This window comes from Podarcis melisellensis (assembly GCF_964234715.1).
Source record: "Podarcis melisellensis genome assembly, chromosome: 6".
NCBI lineage: Eukaryota > Metazoa > Chordata > Lepidosauria > Squamata > Lacertidae > Podarcis > Podarcis melisellensis.
In genome coordinates, this window is record NC_138538.1 from 98,908,482 (window position 1) to 98,934,154 (window position 25,673).

General features: G+C 44.5%; 1 protein-coding gene across 1 annotated transcript in view; it reads right to left on the minus strand.

The window, feature by feature from the left end:
• Window positions 1-5,463: 5,463 nt before the first annotated feature.
• UCK2 (uridine-cytidine kinase 2) overlaps window positions 5,464-25,673 on the minus strand; it is a 32,832-nt gene continuing 12,622 nt past the window's right edge. Inside the window, exons 2-7 of the mRNA XM_081915182.1 lie at window positions 19,928-20,087; window positions 18,506-18,602; window positions 9,942-10,084; window positions 8,289-8,386; window positions 7,225-7,273; window positions 5,464-6,886 (exon numbers count right to left, since the gene is read on the minus strand). Coding sequence (XP_081771308.1) covers window positions 6,747-6,886; window positions 7,225-7,273; window positions 8,289-8,386; window positions 9,942-10,084; window positions 18,506-18,602; window positions 19,928-20,087 — 687 coding nt within the window. The 3' untranslated portion in view covers window positions 5,464-6,746. The remainder of the gene's footprint in view (window positions 6,887-7,224; window positions 7,274-8,288; window positions 8,387-9,941; window positions 10,085-18,505; window positions 18,603-19,927; window positions 20,088-25,673) is intronic.

The following is a 25,673-nucleotide window of genomic DNA, read 5'->3' on the forward strand; positions in this document are numbered from 1 at the left end:
TTTAGACCAATGAATTCATGGCTTTTCAGTTATATGATTCAGCCGCTATCCACTCCACCTTAGAAGACAAAAACTATGGCTGAGAATGAGCTTCCTTTCTACTCTGCTAAGTTTTGTGCACATTATCCAGCAACAGCCATTGGCAGAATAAAACATCCTGCCTGCACTGCTTCAACTTTCTTCCTAGGGGCTGGCAGCCTTGGCAGTCTTTGCTTTCCCCAGTTCTTCGGGCTATCTTAGAACATTTTACTGGATCGCACTTGCAACTTCCCCAGTTCTTCGGGCTATCTTAGAACATTTTACTGGATCGCACTTGCAACTTGCTATAAATTGGATTCAGTGGGTTAAGTTGCAGGGAACTGTGTGGCAAATTGCACCTTGGGTCAGTTAAGTGGACTTTCTGGACCCTACCAACCTGTAATCGTTGCCTCTACCAAATGTATGCAATCTTACCAGTTGGCCATGTCTGTTTTGAAATGGTTCCCCCATCTTCTTGAAGCAGCCTCCCCCAATGTGCTCCTGCTGTTTTAGACCAAACTCCATCATCTCCAGCAACATGCTTATAGTCCAAACTGCAGGCTGAGAGCACCAGGGTGCAGAAGGCTGTTTCGAAAGGATTCAACATCTCTCAGGGATAAAAATAGAGCCTGTTTGTAGAATGGGGACTCACAAACCTTCTCCAGCTCTGAAACTGGACATTAACCTTCTTCAGTGTCCAGCTGCCTTTTGTGCAAATGCATGTCACACCTGTGCCTTTGCACAATGAGCTCCAGCCTCCAGGGTGGATGCATAGGAGCCGCATCCCCAAGACATCTGTTGCAGCAGGCTGGGCAGTCTGCCTTCACCACTAGAGCCAGTAAACCCTTATGGACTTTTCAGATCCATCTTCTGGGGCCTCAAGAGTAGAGCAGCCTCCCCCTTGGCTCTCACAGATCTCAGAGCTGTGTGGCGGCAACTCTGCTAAAAACGCCTTGCCCTTTTTGTGAGAAAGCTGTTCCCGCGCTGGACCCTGGGCTTATCCCACACTTGTCCTCTGCTTAGCAAGCACAGGTCTGAGTAGTTTTGCCTCTGCCCTGCTGCATCCCCCAGGAAGCCTGCTCTTTTAGCACTACATCTGCAGAAAACCCAATGGCTGTTTGTTCCAATTCAGTGCTAACCCACAGGTTTTCCCAGGGGTAGGGGGAGCGGCAGGGTAAATGGAAGTGTGGATGAGCCCAGAGAAAGCGGCCCTCCACAACTCCACTCTGCGTAGCTCCATGCCAAATTCTGTGCTTATCTTAATGTTGTGCATCAGGGAAGCAAGCACACTTTGTGTTCTGGACTTGAACATGAACTGCTTTAAACTGAAGAGTACTTACACAGCTTATTTATTTGATCTATTATTTTAAGTTATTTTTTTCAATTAAGAGACACATGCACCCTCCTCAGGTGAGCTCCCGAGTATGAAAGGTCTACAGAAAACGGAGGGTGAGGTCGGTTGTACTGAAACAGAGCTATACATAGGGAGGGATGATTTTCTCACATGTGCTATTTGTTGTCTTAAGCTTCAACCTTGTCGTTGTCCTTTATCAATAGGATTGGTTGCTATGAATACAACTTCCATTAAATCAGTTGAGGGGATTGGAGAAAGAGGGTTGAATCTATTCCTTTCGATGTGATTCTCCTTTCATACCTTTGTCTGCTCTTTTTGGATCGCCCTCACCAGTAGCAGACTTTGGGCTCTCAAATTTCAGTGCTGCCCAGCATGTCACTAAAATTTGGCAGCCCCACCTCTTGGGGCTCTGTTCTACAGCGACGTGTGGTGCCCTGTGCAGTGTGGTGTCCGGTGCAGCCAAACTGGTCATAATACTCTAAAACTGCCTCTGCCCTTGCACCCTCAGTTTTCTTCCTTCTCTCTTTGTGGTGTTTGTGTGTGTGTGTTTTTACTCCTGCAGTATTAGATGTTGCCAGTTTCCAGAGATATTTATAGGAGCAGGAGCATGTGGAAGTCACTTTGGAAAGAAAAATCAGGTATTCTGCCATTTTGAAAAGACTGGAAGCAGGGAAGGAAGAGGCAAACAGACTTTGCAGAGTGCCTTAAAACACTGACTTTAATCTGAAATGGGAAAGGATTGCTCTTTATCTCTGAATTTTATAGAGGGTCAGGCAATGTTGCATTCCACTTTTCTGGGGTTTTAAACAAATTGTCAAATACATCATGTATTGCAAACAGAAGGCTGTTTCCTTTATTTAGGGGACATGGGGCAGGTTTAAAGCTCTGGCTTCCAAAGGTCAGTAACATTTGGGAGAGGATTCCTTGGACGTTCATCAACCAGGAAAATGACTAAACTAGAGGCTCCGATGATCTCTCTCACATCTGCAGAACCTTTGATTTTCTCATTTCTTGGTTATGGTTCAAAGATGTTAACATGATGCCTAACCCAACACATTGTGTGTTTTTCCTCGTAGATACCTTGAAAAACATTTTAAACCTTTGTAAGATGGAACTCTTCAGTAGGGCTTCTCTGGCAAATTTCAAATAATGGGGCGGTTGATGGAGAAATTATCCCCTTAAGTTCAGGAGACCAGGGAGTGGGGGGAAGGCAGCACTGCCATTTGGGGCTGGGAGACTAATTCCAGAGGAGGAAGGGCCCCCTCAAAGTTCCAGGCTAATGTCCTGCTAAAAATGACCAACTCAGCCTGATAAATTTTAAACAACTGAATAGGCCTGTTGGCAAAAGGGTCTTAGAGACATCTGAAAACCAGCTGCAAGGGTGCTTGCCAAATCTCTGCTGGAAGGGCATTTCACGGTATGACACTGGGAATGCTAAATACCTGACTTCTGGCTGAACCCATTTGGGCTTCTGAAACATAAAAGGTAAAGCTAAAGGGACCCCTGACCATTAGGTCCAGTCGTGGCCAACTCTGGGGTTGCAGCGCTCATCTTGCTTTATTGGCCGAGGGAGCTGGCGTACAGCTTCCGTGTCATGTGGCCAGCATGGTTAAGCTGCTTCTGGCGAACCAGAGCAGCGCACAGAAACGCTGTTTACCTTCCGGCCGGAGCGGTACCTATTTATCTACTTGCACTTTGACGTGCTTTCAAACTGCTAGGATGGCAGTGCCACCCGCGTCCCTTCCTTCTGAAACATAGGTGGCCACTATTAGCTCTTCTCCGAATGATCTCAGTGATTGAGCTGGGGTAGAAAGGCTGAGGCAGTCCTTAGGGTACCCTGGACCCAAGGAGGTAAAGAATTTTGTGGACTGAATCTGGCCCGGCAGCATATGGGCAGCAAGTGCAGCAGTTTTCATGCCTTCCAAGTGTTCCTATTTTCCAGGGAAGGTCCTGGAATTATGAAAGCCACCCCAGTTTCTGATCTGATCTCAGAATGTCCCTCTTTCCCCCACTGGTGCCACCACCACCAAGCCTAGGGAGGAGCCAGTGCTTGTGGTGCAGCGGTGGCTGCATTGGGAGCATCCCACTGCCTCTCCTGGGCTGCTGCCGCCAGCCTCCTCTCTTGGGCAGCTTGTAGCAGCTGTGGAGGAGAGGCTGCTGCCAAAGACCAGCCCTGTGTGACATTCCAACTCCGAAGGACAGGTATAAAGGGGGAGCAGAGTGGAGCGCAAGGAGTCCTGCTTTTTTTATTATTTAAAAAAAGCTTTGCGTGTCCGCGTCTAATCTTGTCCCCTTTCTAAAATTTATTGGTGTATTTTTCTTTTTGCAAATCTACCAAAGAATGAAATCAAATCAAGATTAATGGATTTTTCCGGGATGGTGCTGTGTCCCGTTGGTGTAACGGTGGTGGAAATGCTCAGAGGGTGGGCGAGGAGGGTCAGTTGGTGGGGTGAGAAATGTCCCTATTTTCATCTGAGGAATGTTTGCGGGGGGTGAATTTTAGCAGAAGTGTTCTGTCAACCATCTGTGCCCATCAGAAGTTTGACTGCTGCATTTCGCATCAGCTGGAGTTCTGGACTAGGCCTAAGGCAGGCTCACAAAGTTCACTTTTCAGCAATCCAGTTTGGAGGTCACCAGTGCATGGACTAGAGTGGCTAGACTACCCTTATCCAGATGTAGCTGATGGACCACCTGAAACACTTGAGCCTCCAATGACAAGCAAGGCACCTGCTCCTTCAGAGGGAGAGCAACCCCATTCAGAATAGGAAATGGGTTTGTTTTGGTTGGCCCTCTTCCAGTCTGCCACTACATTCTGGCCCTGGGTCCAGGGCTTGCTCAGCCACGCCCTATGCAAATGTGTGTGCCATCAGAATGAATACTGACCACCCTGCGCTCTAAAACAGTTACCAATATCAGGCTCATGTTGACGTTAAATAGGATTTGGGGACAAAATAGTGCCCTGTGGGATCCCATAGCAGAAGTGCCAGGGGGGGGGGGCAAAAAACACTCTCCTTGCCCTACTCGGTATGTACCGGTACTCAACTGCACAGGGAGGAAGGGCAGCATTGAAATACAGCACCTCCCAATACACAGTCAAGGATACTGTGGTCTCAAGATTGGAAAGAAAAACTGAATATCAAACTGAAAATCTTTTAGGCACTACAAAACTCAGTTATTTTGCTATAACAGACAACCATAGGAAATTATGGTATTTATTAACAGAGAAATCCAATCTATCACACAACCAAATTCATCTATTAGGAAATGATGGTGCAACTGGTGCAGGGCAAACTTCAGAAATCCTCTCCTCCCATTACCATGACAGGCATCCTTTGGGTCTCCCTCCCCCTCGGCCCTAACTAATCTGCTGTTGCAGGCGGGGGGGGGGGGGAGCCAGATGGTTGGCTTGGGCTGTCACTCAAGTTAATCCATTCAGTGCTAGAGAAAGACAGCTTCAGCCCAGCTAAAAATGTCTGGTATCATGGACAGAAACTGGCCTTGCCTTTCTGCTGAGCAAGTGTTTCATGCCATCTCAACCGGTTAAGGGTGGTGTGCCAAAGAACAAAATCGAAGTAGTTCTGGGTTAACATGCGAGCGGGGAGCTCGGAGACAGGAGGTCCAAAGTGGGGGAAGCTCAGGATCTCACTGGCCCCTTTCTCCACAGCATGCATCATTTTGTGAAAGCCCTTTCATCTCTCCCCCAAACTTCCTTCTAAACTAAACAGCTCCAGATGCTGTAAGGTCTCCCCACAGGTGACTTGCTCCAGCCTCTTCATGATTTGGGTTGCCTTTTTCTGCACCTTTCGCAACTTTATTTTTAGGTGCAGCAACAGCCCATTCTCCTTTTGTCACGTGTTCCCAGCCCTCATTCATTGTTCAGAAAAAGAGACCATTCTAAATTTTGCAAGGCATGTTACGATAATGCATGTAGAATGGCATAGTTTATGTGTGCAAACAGAACTCATGCATACAGATGAGTTCAATGTGTATGCTACAGGAGATCTTTTTAAATACAGAATTCTAGAGCACCTGATGTTACGCCTAGGAAAGAGTAGTCAGCGTGACCAAAATTATAAACAAAAACCACAATACACTTTTCATGCCACCTTTATTAAGTCTGAATATTACATCTTGAAAGCAATAATTACGGAAAAGAGCAAAGTCCCAAGAGTTCTCCCACCTGACCTTATCCAGAAATTCCATCTAAACCCTGAAGAACAAGCCTCCTAGACTTGCAGGCAAAACAAGTGGCTCTTCCTATTCCCCTTCTAGGACAGGAGCAGGAAGCTGCTAATATTTAGCTGTGGCTTGTCAGCCAGCCAGGACCAAAAACACCAGAGGACATACAAGCACCTTCTCTCTCCAACCACACCATTAAGGTGGGTGGGGGTGGTAGAAAACATTGTTGACTGCTCTTCAATCTGTATCAGCACAACCCTACACTGAGCACCATGGCACACGCACCCCTTTTCCTGTGTCCTAGTCACTCCCCATTCATTCCCAGGGCCCAGTCAGAAATGCTCACTATTAGCCCTGCTCATCCAAGTCAGTATCTATACATTGCTCCCTGGCTGGGATGGACACACAACACTCTTGTGTTTAGCACCACTAGGATGAACATGCAGAACTTCTGGTGATCCAAAGGCATCAGATGAATACCAGTTCTGAGGCTGGCTCAGGAATACTTGGGAAGGCAGAGAGTATGTGCCCATATAGTCACATGGGTGCAGGCTTAAAGCCAAGCAGCACTCGGGAGCTGTGTCCACCTTGCTCTCATCATTTTTAAGATTAGCCCGTTGCAGAACTATTGCTCAGCAGTAGGGGGATGAAAACGGGCATTCTGAGCCCAGGTGAGACTTCAGTTGAAACCTTTTTCTCTTAACAGCTCTCCCATCTCTCATCATAGCAGAGCCCAATGATCTACATTTCTGAAAGCACAAGCCAAAAATGGTGCTTTCCTTACCCCCTTCCCTCCCTTCTTAGCTGATAATACAAACCTGAGGTCCAGATGTGATATGAAGCTAGTGGCAGAGCCATTTGGGCACACAGTTCTGGTTCAATTCCTTCCCCCAATGCCTTGCACACAGCACCATCTTCCCCAAAGACAGAGATGCCACCTTTCCATTCCACAAAACCTAGAAATCATCAGCATCCTCACTGTAGGAATGTATTGCCCCGTGTTGGAGTTTGGAGCAGAGCCACCCTAGGAAGGCAAAATCTGACCATGGAAGCAAGAGTCCTTAGCACAGACTCACCAATCTATCCATCAGTCAGAAAAGAAGCCACCAAGCCCGGCAAGCGTGTTTGTACAATGGGGCTGTAAATACAGGGCAGGAACCAAGGGCATTCAGTTCCTAAGGCAGCAGCCCTGAGGTCAATGTGGCCGGCTGCTTGCTTCTGAGTGCTGTTGCAGGCGGGGAGGAGTGTAGCCATTCAGGCAGCCGTTGGGCTGGCGCTTGCCAAGGCCTCCGTTCAGAATGTCCTGGATGTGCTGCACAATCAGATTGATGGCCACTGGGCAGAGAAGAGGAGTGATTAGAATATAGTCCGCACAGAGTCCCACGTTTCCTTCAAAATGCCTCATCACCCTCCACACATACTCAACATCTCACTCTACTCCACACCATGGTCCTCTCTCAACAAATCTATCCTTTTCTTGCAGAGTTGGAAGGGACCCCAAGAGTCATCTAATCCCACCCCCTGCAATGCAGGAATAAGAAAAGGAATTGTTGCATTGTTTCCAAGGCTGTAGAAACCCAAATCTTCATAATTACCCTCTCCAGTTTCACATTCTCCAGAAACAGCTGCACAAGTCAAAAGCAAGTATTGTACTTGGAACGTCAACTACTCACCAAGATTATCCACACCCCTTGGGATAATCACATCAGCATACTTCTTGGTCTGCCAGAAAGATAAAATCACATTACAGGGTGCTGCAGATGAAATCCAGAGCTGTTACCCATACCCGTTTGAGAGAAGTGCTTTAGAATTTTTTCTCTTCAGCTCAAACAGCTGATGAATGCTGAAAATACATTTCCTTGCTCCCCTTTTCCCCTGGCAGAACTGCTGCCAGCTTCCACATTTCACAGCAAAAAAGAGGAGACTTTGTGGCCCCTTAAGTACATAAGGAGAGCCTGCTGGATCAGGCCAAAGGCCCAACTAGTCCAGCACTCACAGTGGCCTCCCAGAGCCAGAGCATAACTCTCTCCACCTGTCATTCCCAGAAACTGCAATTCAGGGACATATTGCCTGACAGTGGAGACAGAACACACACACAGTGCGGAGTAGCCACTGATAGCCCTTCCCTGAACTGGAGACATAGAGAAAATTAACTTTAAGTTGTTATTATTATTAATGATAATATTATTATTAATGATATTAATGTTATTATTAATGATAATAATTAATGATAACAAGGAAAAAACATGCACACCCATGATATATGGATTTGTGTGCACTTTTTACACAGTATCTAGTCTGCGGAAGTTTATGCCATGATACATTTGTTACATCTTTCAAGTGTGACAAAACTTAAATAATATGGCAGCTGTTGCAGGATCACTTGAGGAAGCTCTGCAGAAAGAGACCCTGGAATTGCAGCAGGGATGCATTCACAGAAAGCCCTCAGCCCTTATGGTAACAGATAAAAGTGTGAGAAATTGTGACAAGTGCAAAGAGCCTGCAAAAAACCAACTTCATATGCCACAATTTATTCTGAGCACCTGTTTGTGGAATGTCCAGCACAAAAATATCCAAAGTTAATCTCTCTCATGGACAGGAATACAAAGCTCTAACTGGGAAGAGAAAGCACCCAACAAATCTTTCCCCCTTGTGAGCCTCCCAGGCACTCACAAAGAGGCCAGCCCAGCACTGACAGAGATGCAAAAGCCCTGGGGCTACCATATCCTTTACTCACAGGCAAGCAGAATTCTTCAAAGGCTGGCTTCACAAATGTAATATACTGAGATAAGATCTGCTCCAGGTCCCTGCCTCTCTCGCTTATGTCTCGGAGAACTGCAGGGGGAAAAGAAACCATGAGGAGACTGACAGCAGCAGAGCTAGAACACAGCTACACTGACAGGTTGCCCAGCCAAGCAGAATAGGGTGCTCTAAGCGGCTTGCTTTTTCTTTTTCTGCAAAGAGCAAGGCTTAAACTACAGAGATAGTTTTTTTGTAAACAAAGGAAATAAAACTTGAATACCAAAGTGTCCCATCCCCCCCCCCCCCGCCCCAAGAAGTTAATAAGAACAGGAACTTGTGCTGGGTGGGGAAAATACAACACTGCGCTACTCAAAGCCAGCTTGGAAAGGAGTATGAGACTTCTGCAATGCGGAACAAGATGCATGTAAGACACCACAGGGCCACTCCCACGGTGCTGAACAGTAGCCTCCAGGCGGTGGGCTCAGCAGCCCCAACAGCTCTTAGCTGTGCCTGCCTCCAGGTTGCTGGCATGAGGAAGCTGCTGCCCCTCCCAACTGGAGGCGTCCTTCCAACTGGGAGATGCTGCTGGACCATGGGGTCTGCAGGAGGGAAGGGGAGGCCCAAAGCCTATACAAGCTAGGCTAGCCCCTCGGGGGCAAAAGTCACATCCCAGGGGGAGACAGCACCCAAATTGGCCTTTGCAGGTGCCCCACAAACTCTGCAGCCAGGGAGTAACCTCCTGGGGTGAGGAACTCCCGGGGTACCCTGTACAGGCGCCCCAGGGGGCCAATGTTCATCCAGGTGAGCTCCATCTTCACAGTAAATGCTCCACTGTTCTCCATCCATTTTCCACCTCCTCCACCCTGAACCACCAGGAGCCTCCAGAGGTTTGCAAGGCCCTGGGGGAAGGAGGCAGCTGAAGAGAGCGGGAGGGAGAGAGAAAACTACTGCTGGAGGCAGAAGCCAAAAAGCAGGGGGCGGAGGAACAGATTGAGTGTAGGAAGACAAAGTAAAGGTTTTTCAAAATGGCTTTCCCAACTTTTCTGTGCTGTGCCTGGGGGCTGCTGGCTGAGGAAGCAACAGTGTCTTGCAGTGGAGCTGGCAGAAGTTGAACGGGCAAGGGGGCTGCCCTGCCCCTAGATGTACCCTTTCGAAAGGGTGGGTAATGACAACCCACAAAGTACCCCCTTCCTCCACTCTTGTCAGGGACTGGGTAGAGGCGGAGGAATGGTGGATACCGCCTCCTCCACCTGAACCTACCAGAGAAGGAGGAGACAGCGTAGATTGACAACAGGAGTTTGCGAGAGGTCACAGCTGAAAGGCTGCAGAGGGGAGAAGCTGGGAAATATTGGGAGAGGAATAGGAAGCAGCAGCAGCACCAGGGGAGAGACAGTTGACAAGACTCAGTGTCTTTAGAAAGCATTCCACTCCCCATCCCCCAGAACCCGGTGGGCATTGAAAGTAGGAGAGCAGAAAACTCAGATCAGCCAACATGGAAGCCTGACAACTATAGGAAAACAAGGTTTTCCCTCACCACCACCACCACGTTATCCTCAAGTGCAATGCTTTGCTTTTGTACTGTTGCGAACTTCATTTTTAAAATAAACTTTTTTACTCCCCTCTTTATCTGAAAAGGCTACCAACTTACCCCTGCGGGAGAGTCGGGTGTCTGCATCTGTGTCCACAAAGAGCTTCATCTGGAATAGGTCCCGAACCTCTTGGTTGTAGAAGGCCAGGATGCCCTCAAATAACACCACGTCAGCAGGGTACACAGTCACTGCCTCTTCCTTGCTGTTAATGTGCGCAAAAGAGATTAATGCATGGTCAGGAAAGCCATGCAGATGACAACAGGGTCTGATCCAAAGCTCTTATGATGCTCCTGTTTTTGTTTTTTTTATTAGGCTATTGTTCACATTTAAATTAGTTTTATTTATTTGTATATGTTTAGGTAACATGGAGCCAAAACATGGCATATAATTTTATATATATATATATATATATATATGCAGGTTTTGGAGTCCTCGGGTGTCTTCCCGTGTAAAAGTTGGGGTGTCTAGGCGACGTTTCGACGAGGTCTCACTCGTCATCTTCAGGCTGGTGCTTTCGGCTTCTTGTTACTGGAACAGAGCAGGATCTCAGTGTTTGAGTTCCTATAAATACTGTTGAGGGGGTGTGGTGTATAGCCTCCAATGTTCTGGGCAGAGAGGAAGTTCCCAGGCTAGTGTGCCTTTTCTTCTTTTGTTCCTTAATTACTTGAGGGATATCTTGAGTGATTTCTTGAGTGATATCCTGAGTACCACTTAGGTGGGTCATTAGGTGTGGATTAGTTGCTAAAGTCTTTGTGTCTTGACCTCTTGAACTTTGTGAAGAGTTTTTCTGAGAAGATGGCTGTACTGCACTTAGTTGTGCTCTGGCTTGGCTTCGTGTATAGGGGCGAGCTGTGGTTTTGTGGCCTGTGTCAGCCAGATCTGTGTAGGGATTGCAGGGGGGTGCAGCATCCGGAGGTGCCACCATGGTTTGGCTACTGGATGGTGTCTGTAATTTATCTGTGGAGAGGGTCTGGGTTTGGGTCTGGTGTGGTTGATTGGTGATAGCGTTCTGTGTGCCTCTGGATCTGGTGTCAGTTTTTGTGGGGAGGGCTAATTTCCAGATGTCTGGCAAGCGGGATGTGTCGTCACGCTTGTTCATGTTGTGAGGGTGTTTCTCTATCTCGATGGCTTCCATGATTATTCTCTTGTGGTGATGTTCCATGTTAAAGAGCAATTTGGAATCTGCAAAATTAATTTCGTGTCCTGTTTCTTTCATGTGTTGGAAAAGAGAGGAAGTTTTTTCTTCTTTTTTGACGGCATTCTTGTGTTCTGCGATACGTGCATTTATTCGTCTGTTTGTTTGTCCAATGTACGTGGCTGGGCAGACTTTGCAGGGTATTTCATAGACCCCTTGGTTTTCCAACTGGATTTTATCCTTGGGGTTTCTGAGGATATTGGCTATTTTTTGGTTGGTGCAAAAGGCTGTTTTGATATTGTGTTTATGGAGGATTTTGCTAATTTTATCTGTAGTGCCCTTGATATAAGGAAGGAGGGCCATGCCATTGTTTTCTTCTGTGTCTTGGTTTTTGGGGGGTGTTTCTTTTTGGATTAGCTTCGTAACCCTGTTTTGCTGGTATCCATTGGCAATTAACACATTTGCTTTCGTAGATTTTCACGGGTACAGGAATGCAGGTTTTGGTGTCCTCGGGTGTCTTCCCGTGTAAAAGTTGGGGTCGCCTAGACACCCCAACTTTTACACGGGAAGACACCCGAGGACACCAAAACCTGCATATATATATATATATATATATAAATATAAATAAAATGATTGGGAGCAGTTTGTTGCTCCATCCACATAGGACTGCAATTTCCTGAGAATTCTTTTCAGCCCATGAAATAAGTGACAAAACCAAACTTTGATGGGTTTAACTTCAAGAAAAGGAAGGGATGAGCAGATAAAGGATTTTTTTCTCTTTCCCAAGCCTATCACTCAACTCGGTATGCCCTTGAACTACAACTGAGGACTCGAAAGTTCTCAAACAGATCCATGAACTAAAAATGGTAGTTTAGGAACAGACAGACAAAAGGTCTGCAGGAAGCAGCCTCATTTTTGACACATGGAGTCACTCCTCCAAAGAGTTAAAGACTTTTGTTGCAAACTTTTTATAGTTCATGTGCATGATTCTTAGATGGGTGCAGAGTAATCCTCAAGTGAGAGGCATATAACTAGCTCCCATGTTTTGTTCCTTTCTAAGGAATCAAGCTCAGCCTTAATGGCATTTAACCATGGCTCAGCTTCCTTTGAATCCAAATCCTGGATTTCTTGGAAACTTGAAGGTTCAAATACCTTCTTGGAGCTTTTAACAGCTGCTACTGCTGTCTTAGCAAACTCATCAGCAAATCTCTTTGGAGGTCTGCCTTTTGTGGCTCTCTGTGACCTGCGAATTAGCCTTTAAGTCCTCAACACTTTCCTCTTCCTTCTTAGGAGAAAAGTGACCTATTGTGAACAATGGTTCTTCCAATTCTTGATCAGAGCTTTCAGAGAGTCGCATAGAGGCTTTCGCACTCTTGAAATCCTCTGAATCATCCGATTCAGTTTCAGACTCAGACTCAGAACCTTCATCAGTGGGTGTGGGTTGTTGCGGCTGCTTTTGCTGTTGACTATCCTCAGTCTCATCACTGTCATCAGGATAACAGTGGAAAATTCCCACATTCTCCCCCCACTTTGCATTGTACTCAACACTTCTTGTGAGCTTAATTGTTTTAGAGTCAGTCATCATTATTCTGTAAGAACCTTTCTGATAACCTAGAAAGATACCATGCAATCCACGCTTATCTAACTTGGGAGTTTTGTGGCGAGTGAACCCACATGTCAGAACCAAAAATTCTCATGTGTTTGATATATGGCTTCTTGCCAAACATCTTCTCATAGGGGGTACAACCAATCGCTGAAGATAACCTGCGATTATAACTGTAAACAAAACATGAGAGAGATTCGGCCCAATAACTCTCTGGAAGATTTGCATCATGCAGCAAGGTTTTTAACCCTTGAAGCAATGTCTGATTTGCCCTCTCACAAAGTCCATTTTGCCATGGCGAGCGAGGACTAGACAAATCGTGTTGAATTCCTTTCTCAGTCAGAAAAGCTTCAAACTGCTGAGAAGTGAATTCCCCCCCACGATCAGTGAAAAGAATCTTATCTTCTTACCATGCACATTTTCCAACCAAGCACAGAATTCCTTGAACCTAGGAAAAGCCTCAGATTTCTGCTTGAGATTGTACACATAAATATACCTGGAAAATGCATCAATTAGAACCATGAAGTACCTACTTCCACCCAAAGAGGGCGCTAGTGGTCCAACCAAATCAGCATGAACAACCTGGTATGGTTCTGTAGCTTGCCTACTAGACACCTTACCTTTCGCAGCCATTTTCACCTTGTTTGCTGCGCATGCCTTGCACTTCATGTGGTACCTGCAGGGTTTAATAGTCATACCTTCAACCAAGGCAGGCATTTTAGATACTGCCTCAAAATGCAAATGACCAAATTTTCGATGAAAATCGTGAATACATTCTGCATGCAAACTTTTGTTAGAACCTGCAATGCAACAAGTTTCATCCTGCACAACATCATCATAATACAAAACAAACAAACGATCCACATATTCAGCATGCAATACATAATCATTTTTCTTTGTGATGGTGCACCTCTTGTTCTTGAAGGAAACGTCAATGTTCCGTTCATTCAGCTGCGCAACGCTGAGTAGATTATCTTTGGCGTCTGGTACGTAAAGAACATATTTTATCAATAAGTCCAAACTGTGAAGAACAACAGTTCCGTAGCCTTTACTGGGGATCGTGTGGCCATCCGCCTGGTGAATCGCACCTTCCTGCGGTGTAAAAGACACGAACAGTCGCTTATCGTTGCACATGTGGTGCGTTGCTGCTGAATCAACAACGAAGAAAGATCTAGACGTCCTCTGGACCTTTGCAACCTTTGGAGTGAAGCGTGAGACCATTGCCTTGTGCTGCATTGTCCTGGACACCGGACCTTTGCCTTTGATCTGGCCTTTTCCACGCGATGAGCTTTTGCTGTGCTGCTCTGTCTTGGCCCTGGGATATCTGCATTCCCTCTTCATATGGCCTAGACGTCCACACGAGTAGCATTTCACTGCCTTCAAAGCTTTGGCGCCATCTGGTGGTTCCACTGCACTCTGGGATGACGTCTGTGAAGACTCCCCCTTACCCATGCAGCTATTACCCTGGCGGTCTGCTTCATTCTGAATCACGGCAGTATCACAGGCTACTCTGAGCTGAGCATGTGGCTGATTGGGATCAGATTCCCCACTTGCATCAGCCAGCCTTCTGCAGCTAGCCATCATGACCCTGGCATTAGCCTTCTGCGTCATCTCTGCTGCTTTATACAAGCTGCATCTCTGTTGCGTCAAACCTCATTCCAAAGGCAAATTCAAAAACACTTTTGGTTTCCCCCAAGCCTATAAGCTTGTGCCTTTGAGCCTTTGCCTGTGCCCGGCAAATGGCTCTAAAAGTTCAAAGTCCAGCCTTAAAGCCATTAATTAGGAGCTGGCAGGCTGCCCGGAGCATGAGCACATACCTCTCAATCAATCAACTTGACGCAGAGAAGATAAGACCGGTCCGTTTCTCTGTTCCTTTGCCGGAACTCCGACTTGACCTCCGGAGCCCATCCGTCAGATTGATCGTGTTTTTCTGGGCCCAGGACCAAAAATGTTGATTTGTGCAGAGTCCTTTACACAGCAGAAGAATGAGTAGTATATGCCACATGCTTAATATCAGTTTATTTACACTTCAATGCTGAGAGTTTACAAGCAGGCATCTTGCCTCTGCTAGAGCAGAGAGACAACTCCTCTCTCCTCAGAAACAAAAGAACTCCGAGAGTACTGAGAAAAACAGGAAACCAGTGTACGTCACATCCAGTCTCCTCTTCCCGTGGGAAAACCAACAGTGCATTTACTGTGGAATGTAAACAACCTGTCTCGTGACAAGCACTTCGCTGCACAGAGAAGAAAGCAGAAACCAACAGGGACGCGGGTGGCGCTGTGGGTTAAATCACAGAGCCTAGGACTTGCTGATCAGAAGGTCAGCGGTTCGAATCCCTGCGACGGGGTGAGCTCCCGTTGCTCTGTCCCTGCTCCTGCCCACCTAGCAGTTCAAAAGCACGTCAAAGTGCAAGTAGATAAATAGGGACCGCTCTGGCGGGAAGGTAAACGGTGTTTCCGTGCGCTGCTCTGGTTCACCAGAAGTGGCTTAGTCATGCTGGCCACATGACCCGGAAGCTGTACGCCGGCTCCGTCGGCCAATAAAGCGAGATGATCGGGGGTCCCTTTACTTTTACCTATGTCTTGAGCCATACACTACAAAAACAACATAATTATAAGACTAAAGAATCTAAGTACTGAATTTTAGCATCAGAAATGTTACTAAAAATTACTTTAGATGTTTCCAGTGGTTTTTGTTTATTTCTACAGCACTACCCATGGATCCTTGGTTTCATAAGCAAAGATAACAAATCTGGAAGGTGTTTATAATCTAAACTTGAATAGTGGTGAGAGACCTTAACACTGCATGTTCAAATATTTTTTATCAGCACTGGAAAACTACACAAAAGTATTGGAACAAGAGAAACCAATATACAGTCCTACCTTGGAAGTCAAACGGAATCTGTTCCAGAAGTCCATTCGACTTCCAAAACATTCTAAAACCAAAGCGCAGCTTCTGATTGGCTGCAGGAACTTCCTGCAGCCAATTGGAAGCCATGGAAGCCCTGTTGGATGTTTGGCTTCCAAAAGAACATTTGAAAACCGGAACACTCACTTCCGGGTTTTGCCGTTCGGGAGCCAAAACGTTCGAGAACTAAGCAGTTTGACTTCCAAGGTACGACTGTATACAAAAGGTGGTGGGGCAGGAAGGGTGAGGAGAAGACAGGAACTGGAGACCACTGGGAAAGGTATTTAATTGGAAATATCTATAACTTTTTTCCCCAAAGAGGAAGACAGGTGACACTATTCTCCTTTAAAGGAGGAAGCTGCAAGAGATTATGGGCTCTAGTTCTCTTATCTCAGTTTTTTCTTCTCCTCCTCCTCCTCCCACAAATGCTATCTCCAGGTTTTTGGGGCTACCTTTCTGCTCAAATAAGTTACAATCATAGAATCAGAATCAGAGTTGGAAGGGACCCTGAGGTCCAACCCCCTGCAATGCAACCCCCTGCAATGCAGGAATACACAGCTGTCCCATACAGGGATCAAGGTTGTAATAACCTCTTTCATGTGGTAGCTCCACAGACTGTGGTACCTCAATGTCCAGAGCTTCCAGTATCCTTGCAGTTTGTGCCACTTCATTTGTTGAGAAACAGCAGCTTAAATGCAAAGCCTCAGTGAGAAGCAGGTCTTGCTTTACAAAGGCATTCTGTGAAATGGCAGTGAGATTTGTGCTTCTGGAGTTTCAGGGCAAGGATCCTGATACATTTGAAATTGGGACCCAATCCAAGTTGCACAAGATGTTCTGACTCTCATCTCCTCTAGCCTGAAAGGGTATCTAGTGAAATGTATCAAGAGTGCCTGTTGGTCTGCCTGTGGAGATCTTGGTCCTAGAGTTTAATTAGTTATTTTATGTCTTCCTCTACCACTGCATGTCCAGGCACACTTCACTGATCCATTTAATTAAGAAAACTTTCAGGTAGACCTCTTTGGATTTTCTCATTCTCAAATTTAAATGTCTCCTGTCTCCTGTTTTCAGGTCACCTGCCTGATAGTAGAGTGCTTTATTAGGGTGAGCTGTTTTCTTACTTTCTTATAATGTTAACTTTCCATGTCACAGTATTTACTACAATTTCTGTGTCCATTAATTTTAATAAGATTTCAGCTTATTTGTAATAATACTTCTATTAGTAATAAGACTTCATTCCAGGCTGAGAAAAGTTATTGGCACGTTAGAAACTGGCAAGGAAAAGTGCCCTTCATTGGGACTCTGCATGGGAGTTTGGGTGACTTTTGACAGTCTGCATTCACCACCAGATAAAGCTCAGTTTTGCTGGCTGATGTCCCTGGGTAGCGCAGAGCTTCTTGTGCCAGAAACATAGGATTTCAAGTTCACTTCTTTCTTCTGGACCATCTACCTTTCATCACCCAGTTTTTAAAGCAAACTCTGAGTTTCTAAATTGATCTGTTATTTGGGTGTAATGGAATTATGCAGCCACAATACTTGATAAGTCACACCCCATAAAATCTGTATGTGTGATTTGCTGCCTTCTCCCCACCCCCAAAAATGGATTTATTGGTTTAAAAAGGCATTTCTGTTAAATTTCTCACTGATATCTTCCCCAAGTGCTAAGACTGCACAACTGTGCCTCCAATGATAGTTTACAATGTTCTGTGGGATCTGGAAATGCAAAACTAAAGTTGCTTCCTTTTTATTTTTTCCTACTGGGAATGATCCTTGTCTGTAGGGCTTAGAATGGACAGTCTTGGATTTGTCAAGAAGAAGAGTTTGGATTTGATACCCTGCTTTATCACTACCCTAAGGAGTCTCAAAGCAGCTAACATTCTCCTTTCCCCTCCTCCCCCACAACAAACACTCTGTGAGGCAAGTGGGGCTGAGAGACTTCAGAGAAGTATGACTAGCCCAAGGTCACCCAGCAGCTGCATGTGGAGGAGCGGAGAGGCGAACCCGGTTCACCAGATTACGAGTCTAACGCTCTTTCAGTCTGACTGGATTCAGGATTCTTTTCTGAGAAAACAGTACAAAAAGGAGATCAGGGAAAGCTCCCTGCTGATATGTCACAACTTGCTACCTCCTCAGGTTATGCAAACTAAAAAGCAAACATAGAAACATGAAAAGAACCCATCCACATTGATATGTGACCCTGTACCAAAGGAGCCTAAACTGAGAGGATGTAAGAGATTTCATTCACAAGATGCACGCACAATGTTCACAGTCTGCTTCCATGGATCCCTTCAACTTCTCTGAGGAGTCCAGCTTTAAAAGGACCCTCATCATTTGGAATAACTCTGGTCTGTTGGCAGGAAGAGGGCAGATGCAATGGGGGAGGAGAGGAAATTATGTCTCGTCGTCGTCATTGCCATGGAGTTGCCCAAAAATAAACTCTAGACCAAGTACCTCCTACCTTCTCAGACCCACGTCTAGAGCAAACATGCCTTTCGGGAACCATTTCTTAATCTTTTACCATGTAGTTGCATACTGGAGTGCTCATGTCGCGACCAGCCTTGGATCGGGGTGTGACCCATGTGTGGGGCCCGACCCACCAGTTGAAGACCACTAGGCTACAATTCACTGGATTTGGAATAGTGAAACTGAATTAAGGCAACAGCTCCTTTCTTGTCATTTCATTGCAGGGAACGCACCCGACGCAACATGGGAGTCCACCTGTTTTCTTCTACCAAAGCAAACACTAGATTAGTGTTTACCTCTGATAAACAGGAGGGAAGTAGGAAGAACTGTTTTACAATTTTCCTTCGACTAGACCATTAGATATTAAAGGTTGGTTTCGGGGCAAGATGCAGCATTTACATTTTATGCAAATGTTTTCCACCATGGGCTCACTGGAAGGATCTGCTCATGAGAAGCAATGCAGACGGAAAGCGCCACATCCAAAGCACAGAGCAAAAGAGGGGAGAAGCAGACTTACCGAGAATGAGAGACAAAGTCATAAACGGGGATCTGAACTGTTTTCCCTTCCAATATCTCCCTAAGAGTTTTGACGATCAGCTCATTGTCAAAGGCATCTGTAGCAAGAATGAGAGAGGGGAAGTTAAACAGCTGAAGGAAGCCTCAGAGGAAAGCATAAACGTCCCACAAATCCTTCCTAGTTAGGTGAAGTCTTCTGGATCACAAGAAAGATACAATTTTGGGCTAACCAGAAATTGTGCCTGCCAGGTTTCTACCCAGTCCCACTTGACAGCAGTGGCCAAGGAAGCCTCTGAATGAAAGGATGGCTTGGAATTAGTGGGCTCTGACTGCAGCACCAGCCAAGAAAGCCCCCAAACTCTGGAACAGGAAAGGGAGGGGGGCCTGCCATTTTGGCTCTACCTGGCAAAGGTGATCCAGGAGCCTTGGCCAAACAGCCTCTGTGTATTGGGGGGGGGGGGAGAATCACTGGGTAGCTGCCAGATAATTCCTCTCCAATTATGTAGTTTCAAGCTTGGGAGAAATGGTTGTCACACTCAGTGGAGAGGAACAGTCCTTTCATCATCAGAGTGAACAAGATTATCTTTGCTCTCATGGTTCCTTTCTATCTGAAATAAGTTTACACAAAACTTTCCACTGCAGTGGGAAATCTGGAGCTTGGGAATGAGTGAAAAGGCCTCTTCAGCTTTGGTACCTGTACAATGGGGGGGGGGGAGCCAACAGGAGGCCTGGTTTCTACTTTGTTCTTCCTCCCCCTGCTTCTTTGCTCATTGTAGTTTCACCTTGGCTTTATATTGTTTTCCACTATACTGTATATCATTGCTTTAATTTAATTTTTGATAGCTATGGATCAGCTCTACCTCTCTTTTTCTGAGGCCTGTAACCTGCTAATTTAGGTAGCCACTTCATCTACAGAATAATCAAAAATTATTCATTACTTATTGTTATAACTTCAATAATCAGTATCATGAATGATCAGAACATTGTATGTTATGTAACTTGGGTAGCTGAAGGGAAGAAAGAATTGGTTAAGCTTGTACTCCAAGCAAATTTAAAGTAGCAGGATGAACATAAGTGGTTTGCAGGGGAAAGGGTTATTGTTTTGTTTTTCTTCTTCTTTTATGTATTTTGTGTTTTTATCTTGCATTTTCTTTTTTGCTGTGAACTGTTCTAAGCTCTATGGATGAAGGGCAGCATATAAATTTAATAAATAATAACAGCAGCAGCAGCAGCAGCAGCAATAACAATCTATCCTATTGTCAAGGTGGGGCCTCCTCTCAACAGCTCTCAAATGATCTCTCTTGAGCAGGGCAGGTTGTTTTGACATTGCAATTTCCCAGTTCTGTCTTTGGGAAGTCTAAGTAGAAGCTAAGGAAAAAGCCTATGCCCCTCTACTCCCTTCCCAGGCTTCATGATGAGTTACCTGGGTGGTCAAAGTTGAACTGGCCTTTGAGAGCTTTGGCTTTTTGCTCTGTACTGAGCACACGATAGAAGCTGTCCTGGCTCAGAATCACCACCTGTTTCTGGCGATGGTCTACTTCATTCTGACCAAGCAGTTGGACTATTTTGGCACAGACAGAGGACTGCAAAAGATGCAAAGTGTGAGAGAGAGAGAAACATAATCTGAAATGGACTGAAGGACTGACAGGTGTTGACCCTCCAGTTGCAAAGGACCCAACTTATTCGAAAGCTTCCAAGGGGCAGGGGGCTCCTCTGGAAAGGAGTACGGCAACATCTGCCAAATATATAACTGTGTCCCCTGGAAAGAACAGAAAAGTGAAGGCCCTGCAACACCTAGTCCAGCAGGAACATGTTCATAGGACAGGGATCAAGCATGTAAAACTTCTTTTATAAATGTTGCAGGCATACTTGTCCTTCATTAACAGGCAGTCCTTTCATTCCTGTTAGTTCACCCCTTTCAAGCTTACATACCCACAATTAATTTGATCTCCTTGCCTCTCCCTTGCCAGGGAGGAGACAGGTTTGTGCCCCATGGCTAGAAGGCATTCCAAGCACCTCCTGACCCCCCCCCCCATCTTTTCCTTTCCAGTAGAAATATGCTGACAGAAGGGGCAGGCATGTATCTTCAGCTGCTTCCCTTTTCACATATAAATCGGTGGATCTCAAAATCAGTAGCCAGAGCATTAGGCAATGACAACACCTGAGCATTGTCATCATAGGCAGAAAATATATTCTTATATAGGCTTTGGCCCACTGCTCTGTCTTTCCACTGGACTGTCCTTTGGCCAGCTGCTTCTCTCCCAGCGAGGATTTCATGTCTCCTGCTGGTCTTTCAAATGTCAACAGACCATCCCTCCCCAACTTTGGGCTAAGGGTAGTGCAACTTGCTTCCAGCTCAGTCTGCAACCTTCTTTCCAGCACTCATCAAGTACATCATATCTGGGCACTGGGGGGGGGGGGGCATGACCAAGCAGGGAACGCTCTACTATTTTACGGGACTTGGGCTCAGCCCAGGCCAGGTCAAGGTCACAGCAGGCCTGTTCTGATGTTCCTGACAGGAAGTCTCATTGTATGTACTCCAGTTTGCTACACTAGTCAAAGGAACAGGATAAATCTACCAGACAGCAGAAGAGCTTACTGAGACTTTCTGCAGGGCTCCTAACTTGTGATCATTCTACCGGAAGCAAAGCTCACTTCACTGGCTCAGCTGGGAGCAACATTTGCCTCCTCCCCTTCCAGAACATCTTTTTTTTATAAAAATTTTTATTGGTTTTTCAAACACATAATAAAAGACAAACACATTACAAAACAAAAACATACACAACATTAAACATATACCGACTTCCCAATACCTCCCTTTCGCTGCATCCTTATTCCAAAGTTCTTTAGCAACCCTTTGATCAATTTATCCATTGGATCCCTTTCATTAAATTTCTTTAAACTTAATAATTACAGCTGTATTTCTCTACTTCTTACCCCTTGACACCTCAGCACTCCTCAATTTTACAACAGTTTTTAAGATATAGTTTAAACTTCTTCCAGTCCTCTTCCACTGTCTCTTTCCCCTGATCTCGGATTCTGCCAGTCATCTCTGCTAGTCCCATGAAGTCTGTCACCTTTGTCTGCCATTCTTCCAGAGTAGGTAGTTCTTGCATCTTCCAATACTTTGCCAGAAGAATTCTTGCTGCTGTGGTAGCGTACATAAAAAAGGTCCTGTCCTTCTTTGACACCAATTGGCCAACCATGCCCAGGAGAAAAGCCTCAGGTTTCTTAGGAAAAGTCCATTTAAGGACCTTCTTAATTTCATTATAGATCATTTCCCAGAAGGCTTTAATCTTTGGGCAGGTCCACCAAAGGTGGTAAAAGGTACCTTCAGTCTCATTACATTTCCAACATTTATTATTGGGCAAATGGTATATTTTTGCAAGCTTGACTGGGGTCATGTACCACCTGTAAATCATTTTCATTATGTTCTCTTTTAAGGCATTACATGCCGTGAATTTAACACCGGTGGTCCATAACTGTTCCCAGTCAGCAAACATAATGTCATGACCGATGTCCTGTGCCCACTTAATCATAGCTGATTTCACCGTTTCATCCTGTGTGTTCCATTTTAACAGCAAATTATACATTCTAGACAAGTTCTTGGTATTGGGTTCTAACAGTTCTATTTCTAACTTTGACCTCTCCTTCTGAAATCCTATTTTCCTGTCCTGCTTAAATGTCTCATTTATCTGACGGTAATGTAACCAATCTCGAACTTTGGACTTTAGTCTCTCAAAACTCTGAAGTTTAAACTTCTCACCATCTTGTTCTAGGATTTCACAGTATTTTGGCCATTTAGAATCCATATTAAGTTTTTTCACCGCCTTAGCTTCCATTGGTGACAACCACCTGGGGGTTTTACTTTCCAACAAGTCTTTATATCGAATCCAAACATTATATAGTGCTTTCCTAACAATATGGTTTTTGAAACTTTTGTACACCTTTGCCTTGTCATACCATAAATATGCATGCCAACCGAAGTTATTATCATACCCTTCCAAATCCAAAATGTCTGTATCTTCAAGAAGCAGCCAATGTTTCAACCAGCAAAAAGCTGCTGATTCATAATAGAGTCTTAAGTCCGGCAGGGCAAAGCCCCCTCTATCTTTTGCATCAGTTAAGATCTTAAACTTTATTCTGGGCTTTTTGCCCTGCCAGACAAATTTGGATATGTCTTTCTGCCACTTCTTGAAACAGTCCATCTTGTCTAAGATCTGTAACGTCTGAAACAAAAATAACATTCTAGGCAATACATTCATCTTAATAACAGCAATTCGGCCTAACAAGGAAAGTCTCAGTCTAGACCATATTTCTAAATCTTTCTTAACTTCTGTCCAACACTTTTCATAATTGTCTTTAAATAAATTCACATTCTTAGATGTTAAGTTCACCCCCAGATATTTCACTTTTTTTGTTATTTCCAACCCTGTTTCACTCTGAAATCTCTCTCTTTTTTTTAAAGAAAATTTATTAAGGTTTTTTTTTTAAAAAAATACAAATGCATAAATAACAACCAACTTCAATTACATAACATACTTTCATCACTTATTTGGACTCCCTCACGCCTCCCGCATCCACTTTCATCGTAAATAAAAAATTTTCAAACAAATTATCATCTTATTTAGAATCTTATGTCCCTTCATTTTAATGAAATCTAACAGTTCTCTAACTAAAGAGAATATGTAATCTTCTTAATCTCACTTATCGTAAAATTAAAATCTAATTTAGTGGTGGACAGTTATTTATGATCAGCATCTTTCTTAACCTTCAACCAAATTACAATGTTTCTGTAGGTATGTCTTAAATTTCTTCCAATCTTCTTCAACCCTCTCTTCTCCCAGGTCTCGGATTCTGCCAGTCATCTCAGCTAGTTGCATATAGTCCATCAGCTGCATCTGCCATTCTTCCAGTGTGGGTAGATCTTGAGTCTTCCAATTCTTAGCAATAAGTATCCTTGCTGCCGTTGTTGCATACATAAAAAATGTTCGATCCTTCTTTAACACATTCTGGCCGACAATGCCCAGAAGGAAGGCCTCTGGTTTCTTGGTAAAGGTATACTTAAATACCTTTTTCAACTCATTATATATCATTTCCCAGAAGGCCTTCACTTTAGGACAAGTCCACCAGAGGTGAAAGAATGTTCCTTCATTTTCCTTACATTTCCAACATTTATTGTCAGACAAATGGTATATTTTGGCCAGTTTAACTGGGGTCATGTACCATCTATATATCATTTTCATTATATTTTCCTTCAGAGCATTACATGCAGTGAAGTTCAACCCAGTGGTCCACAACCTTTCCCAGTCTTCAAACATAATATTATGCCCGACATCCTGAGCCCATTTTATCATAGCCGATTTAACCATTTCGTCTTGTGTATTCCATTTCAACAGCAAGTTATACATTCTTGAAAGTACCTTAGTCTTAGGTTCTAACAGTTCTGTTTCCAACTTCGATTTCTCCACCTGGAACCCTAACTTTCTATCATTTTTAAAAACTTCCTTAATCTGAGCGTAATGTAACCAGTCTCGCACTTTATCCTTCATTTTCTCCAAACTCTGCAGTTTCCAATTGTCTCCATCTTTTTCTAGGATTTCCGAATACTTTGGCCATTTAGCCTCCATATTGGGTGTTTTTCGGGCCTTAGCTTCCAGAGGTGAAAGCCACCTTGGAGTTTTATTTTCCAGTAAGTCTTTATATTTTGTCCAGACATTAAACACAGCTTTCCTGACAATATGGTTCTTAAAGGCCTTATTAATCTTAACTTTGTCATACCATAAGTATGCATGCCAACCAAAAGCATTGTTAAAACCTTCCAGGTCCAGTACGTCAGTGTCTTCGAGAAGTAGCCAGTCTTTTAGCCAGCAGAAAGCTGCGGCTTCATAATACAATTTTAGGTCTGGCAGGGCAAAGCCCCCTCTTTCTTTCGCATCAGTTAATATCTTAAACTTAATTCTGGGCTTTTTGCCCTGCCAGACAAACTTAGAAATGTCTCTCTGCCACTTCCGGAAGCACTCCGTCTTGTCCACAATTTGTAATGTTTGAAACAAAAACAACATCTTTGGCAATACATTCATCTTAATGGCAGCTATTCGGCCTAACAAAGAAAGTTTTAATCTTGTCCAGCTGTCCAAATCTCTCTTAATTTCAGACCAACATTTTTCATAATTGTCCTTAAATAAGCTCAAATTTTTTGCAGTTATGTTTACCCCTAGGTATTTCACTTTTTTAACCACAGTTAATTCTGTCTCTCTCTGAAACCGTTCTGACTCTAGCTCTGTCAGATTTTTCCCCAACACCTTAGTTTTTTGTTTGTTTAATTTAAATCCAGCCACTCGACCAAAATCTTGAATCAGTTGTAGTACTCTTTTCATACTAGGTTCTGGCTCCTGCAAGGTCAGAACTAGGTCATCTGCAAAGGCTTTCAGTTTATATTGTTTCGCTCCGACCTGAATCCCTTCCACCCTCGGGTCCCCTCTAATCATATTCAGGAGCACCTCCAGAACCGAAATAAATAACAACGGGGAAATCGGGCAACCTTGTCGTGTTCCTTTTTCAATTTTAAACTCTTCTGTAACCACATTGTTAACTATCAATTTAGCCTTTTGTTCGGAATATATTGCATCAATCCCATTCTCGAACCCCCGTCCCACTCCCATTTCTTTTAAGTTTCCCTTCATAAATTTCCAAGATATGTTGTCAAAGGCCTTCTCCGCGTCTATGAAAATTAGAACTGCTTTTGTATTTATGTCTGTTTGCAAAAGTTCCAAAATGTCGATAATGTTCCTTGTATTCGCAAACATATGTCTACCTGGGAGAAAGCCTGCCTGGTCTTTATGAATTACTTCATTCAGGACCTTCTTAAATCTACTTGCCAAAACATCTGCAAATATTTTGTAATCCACATTTAAAAGGGAGATGGGACGGTAGTTCTTGAGTTTTGTCTTTTCAGTTTCCGATTTTGGTATCAATGTGATAAAAGCTTCCTTCCACGATTCCGGCGCCCTCTTCCCCTCCCTAATTTCATTGCTGACCTCCATCAACGGTTGTATCAAATAGTCTTTCAGTATCTTATAGTACTTGGAGGTCAGCCCATCTGGCCCTGGGGATTTGCCCAATTTCAAGTTCTGAATAGCCTGTTCAATCTCTTGTCGTGTTACTTT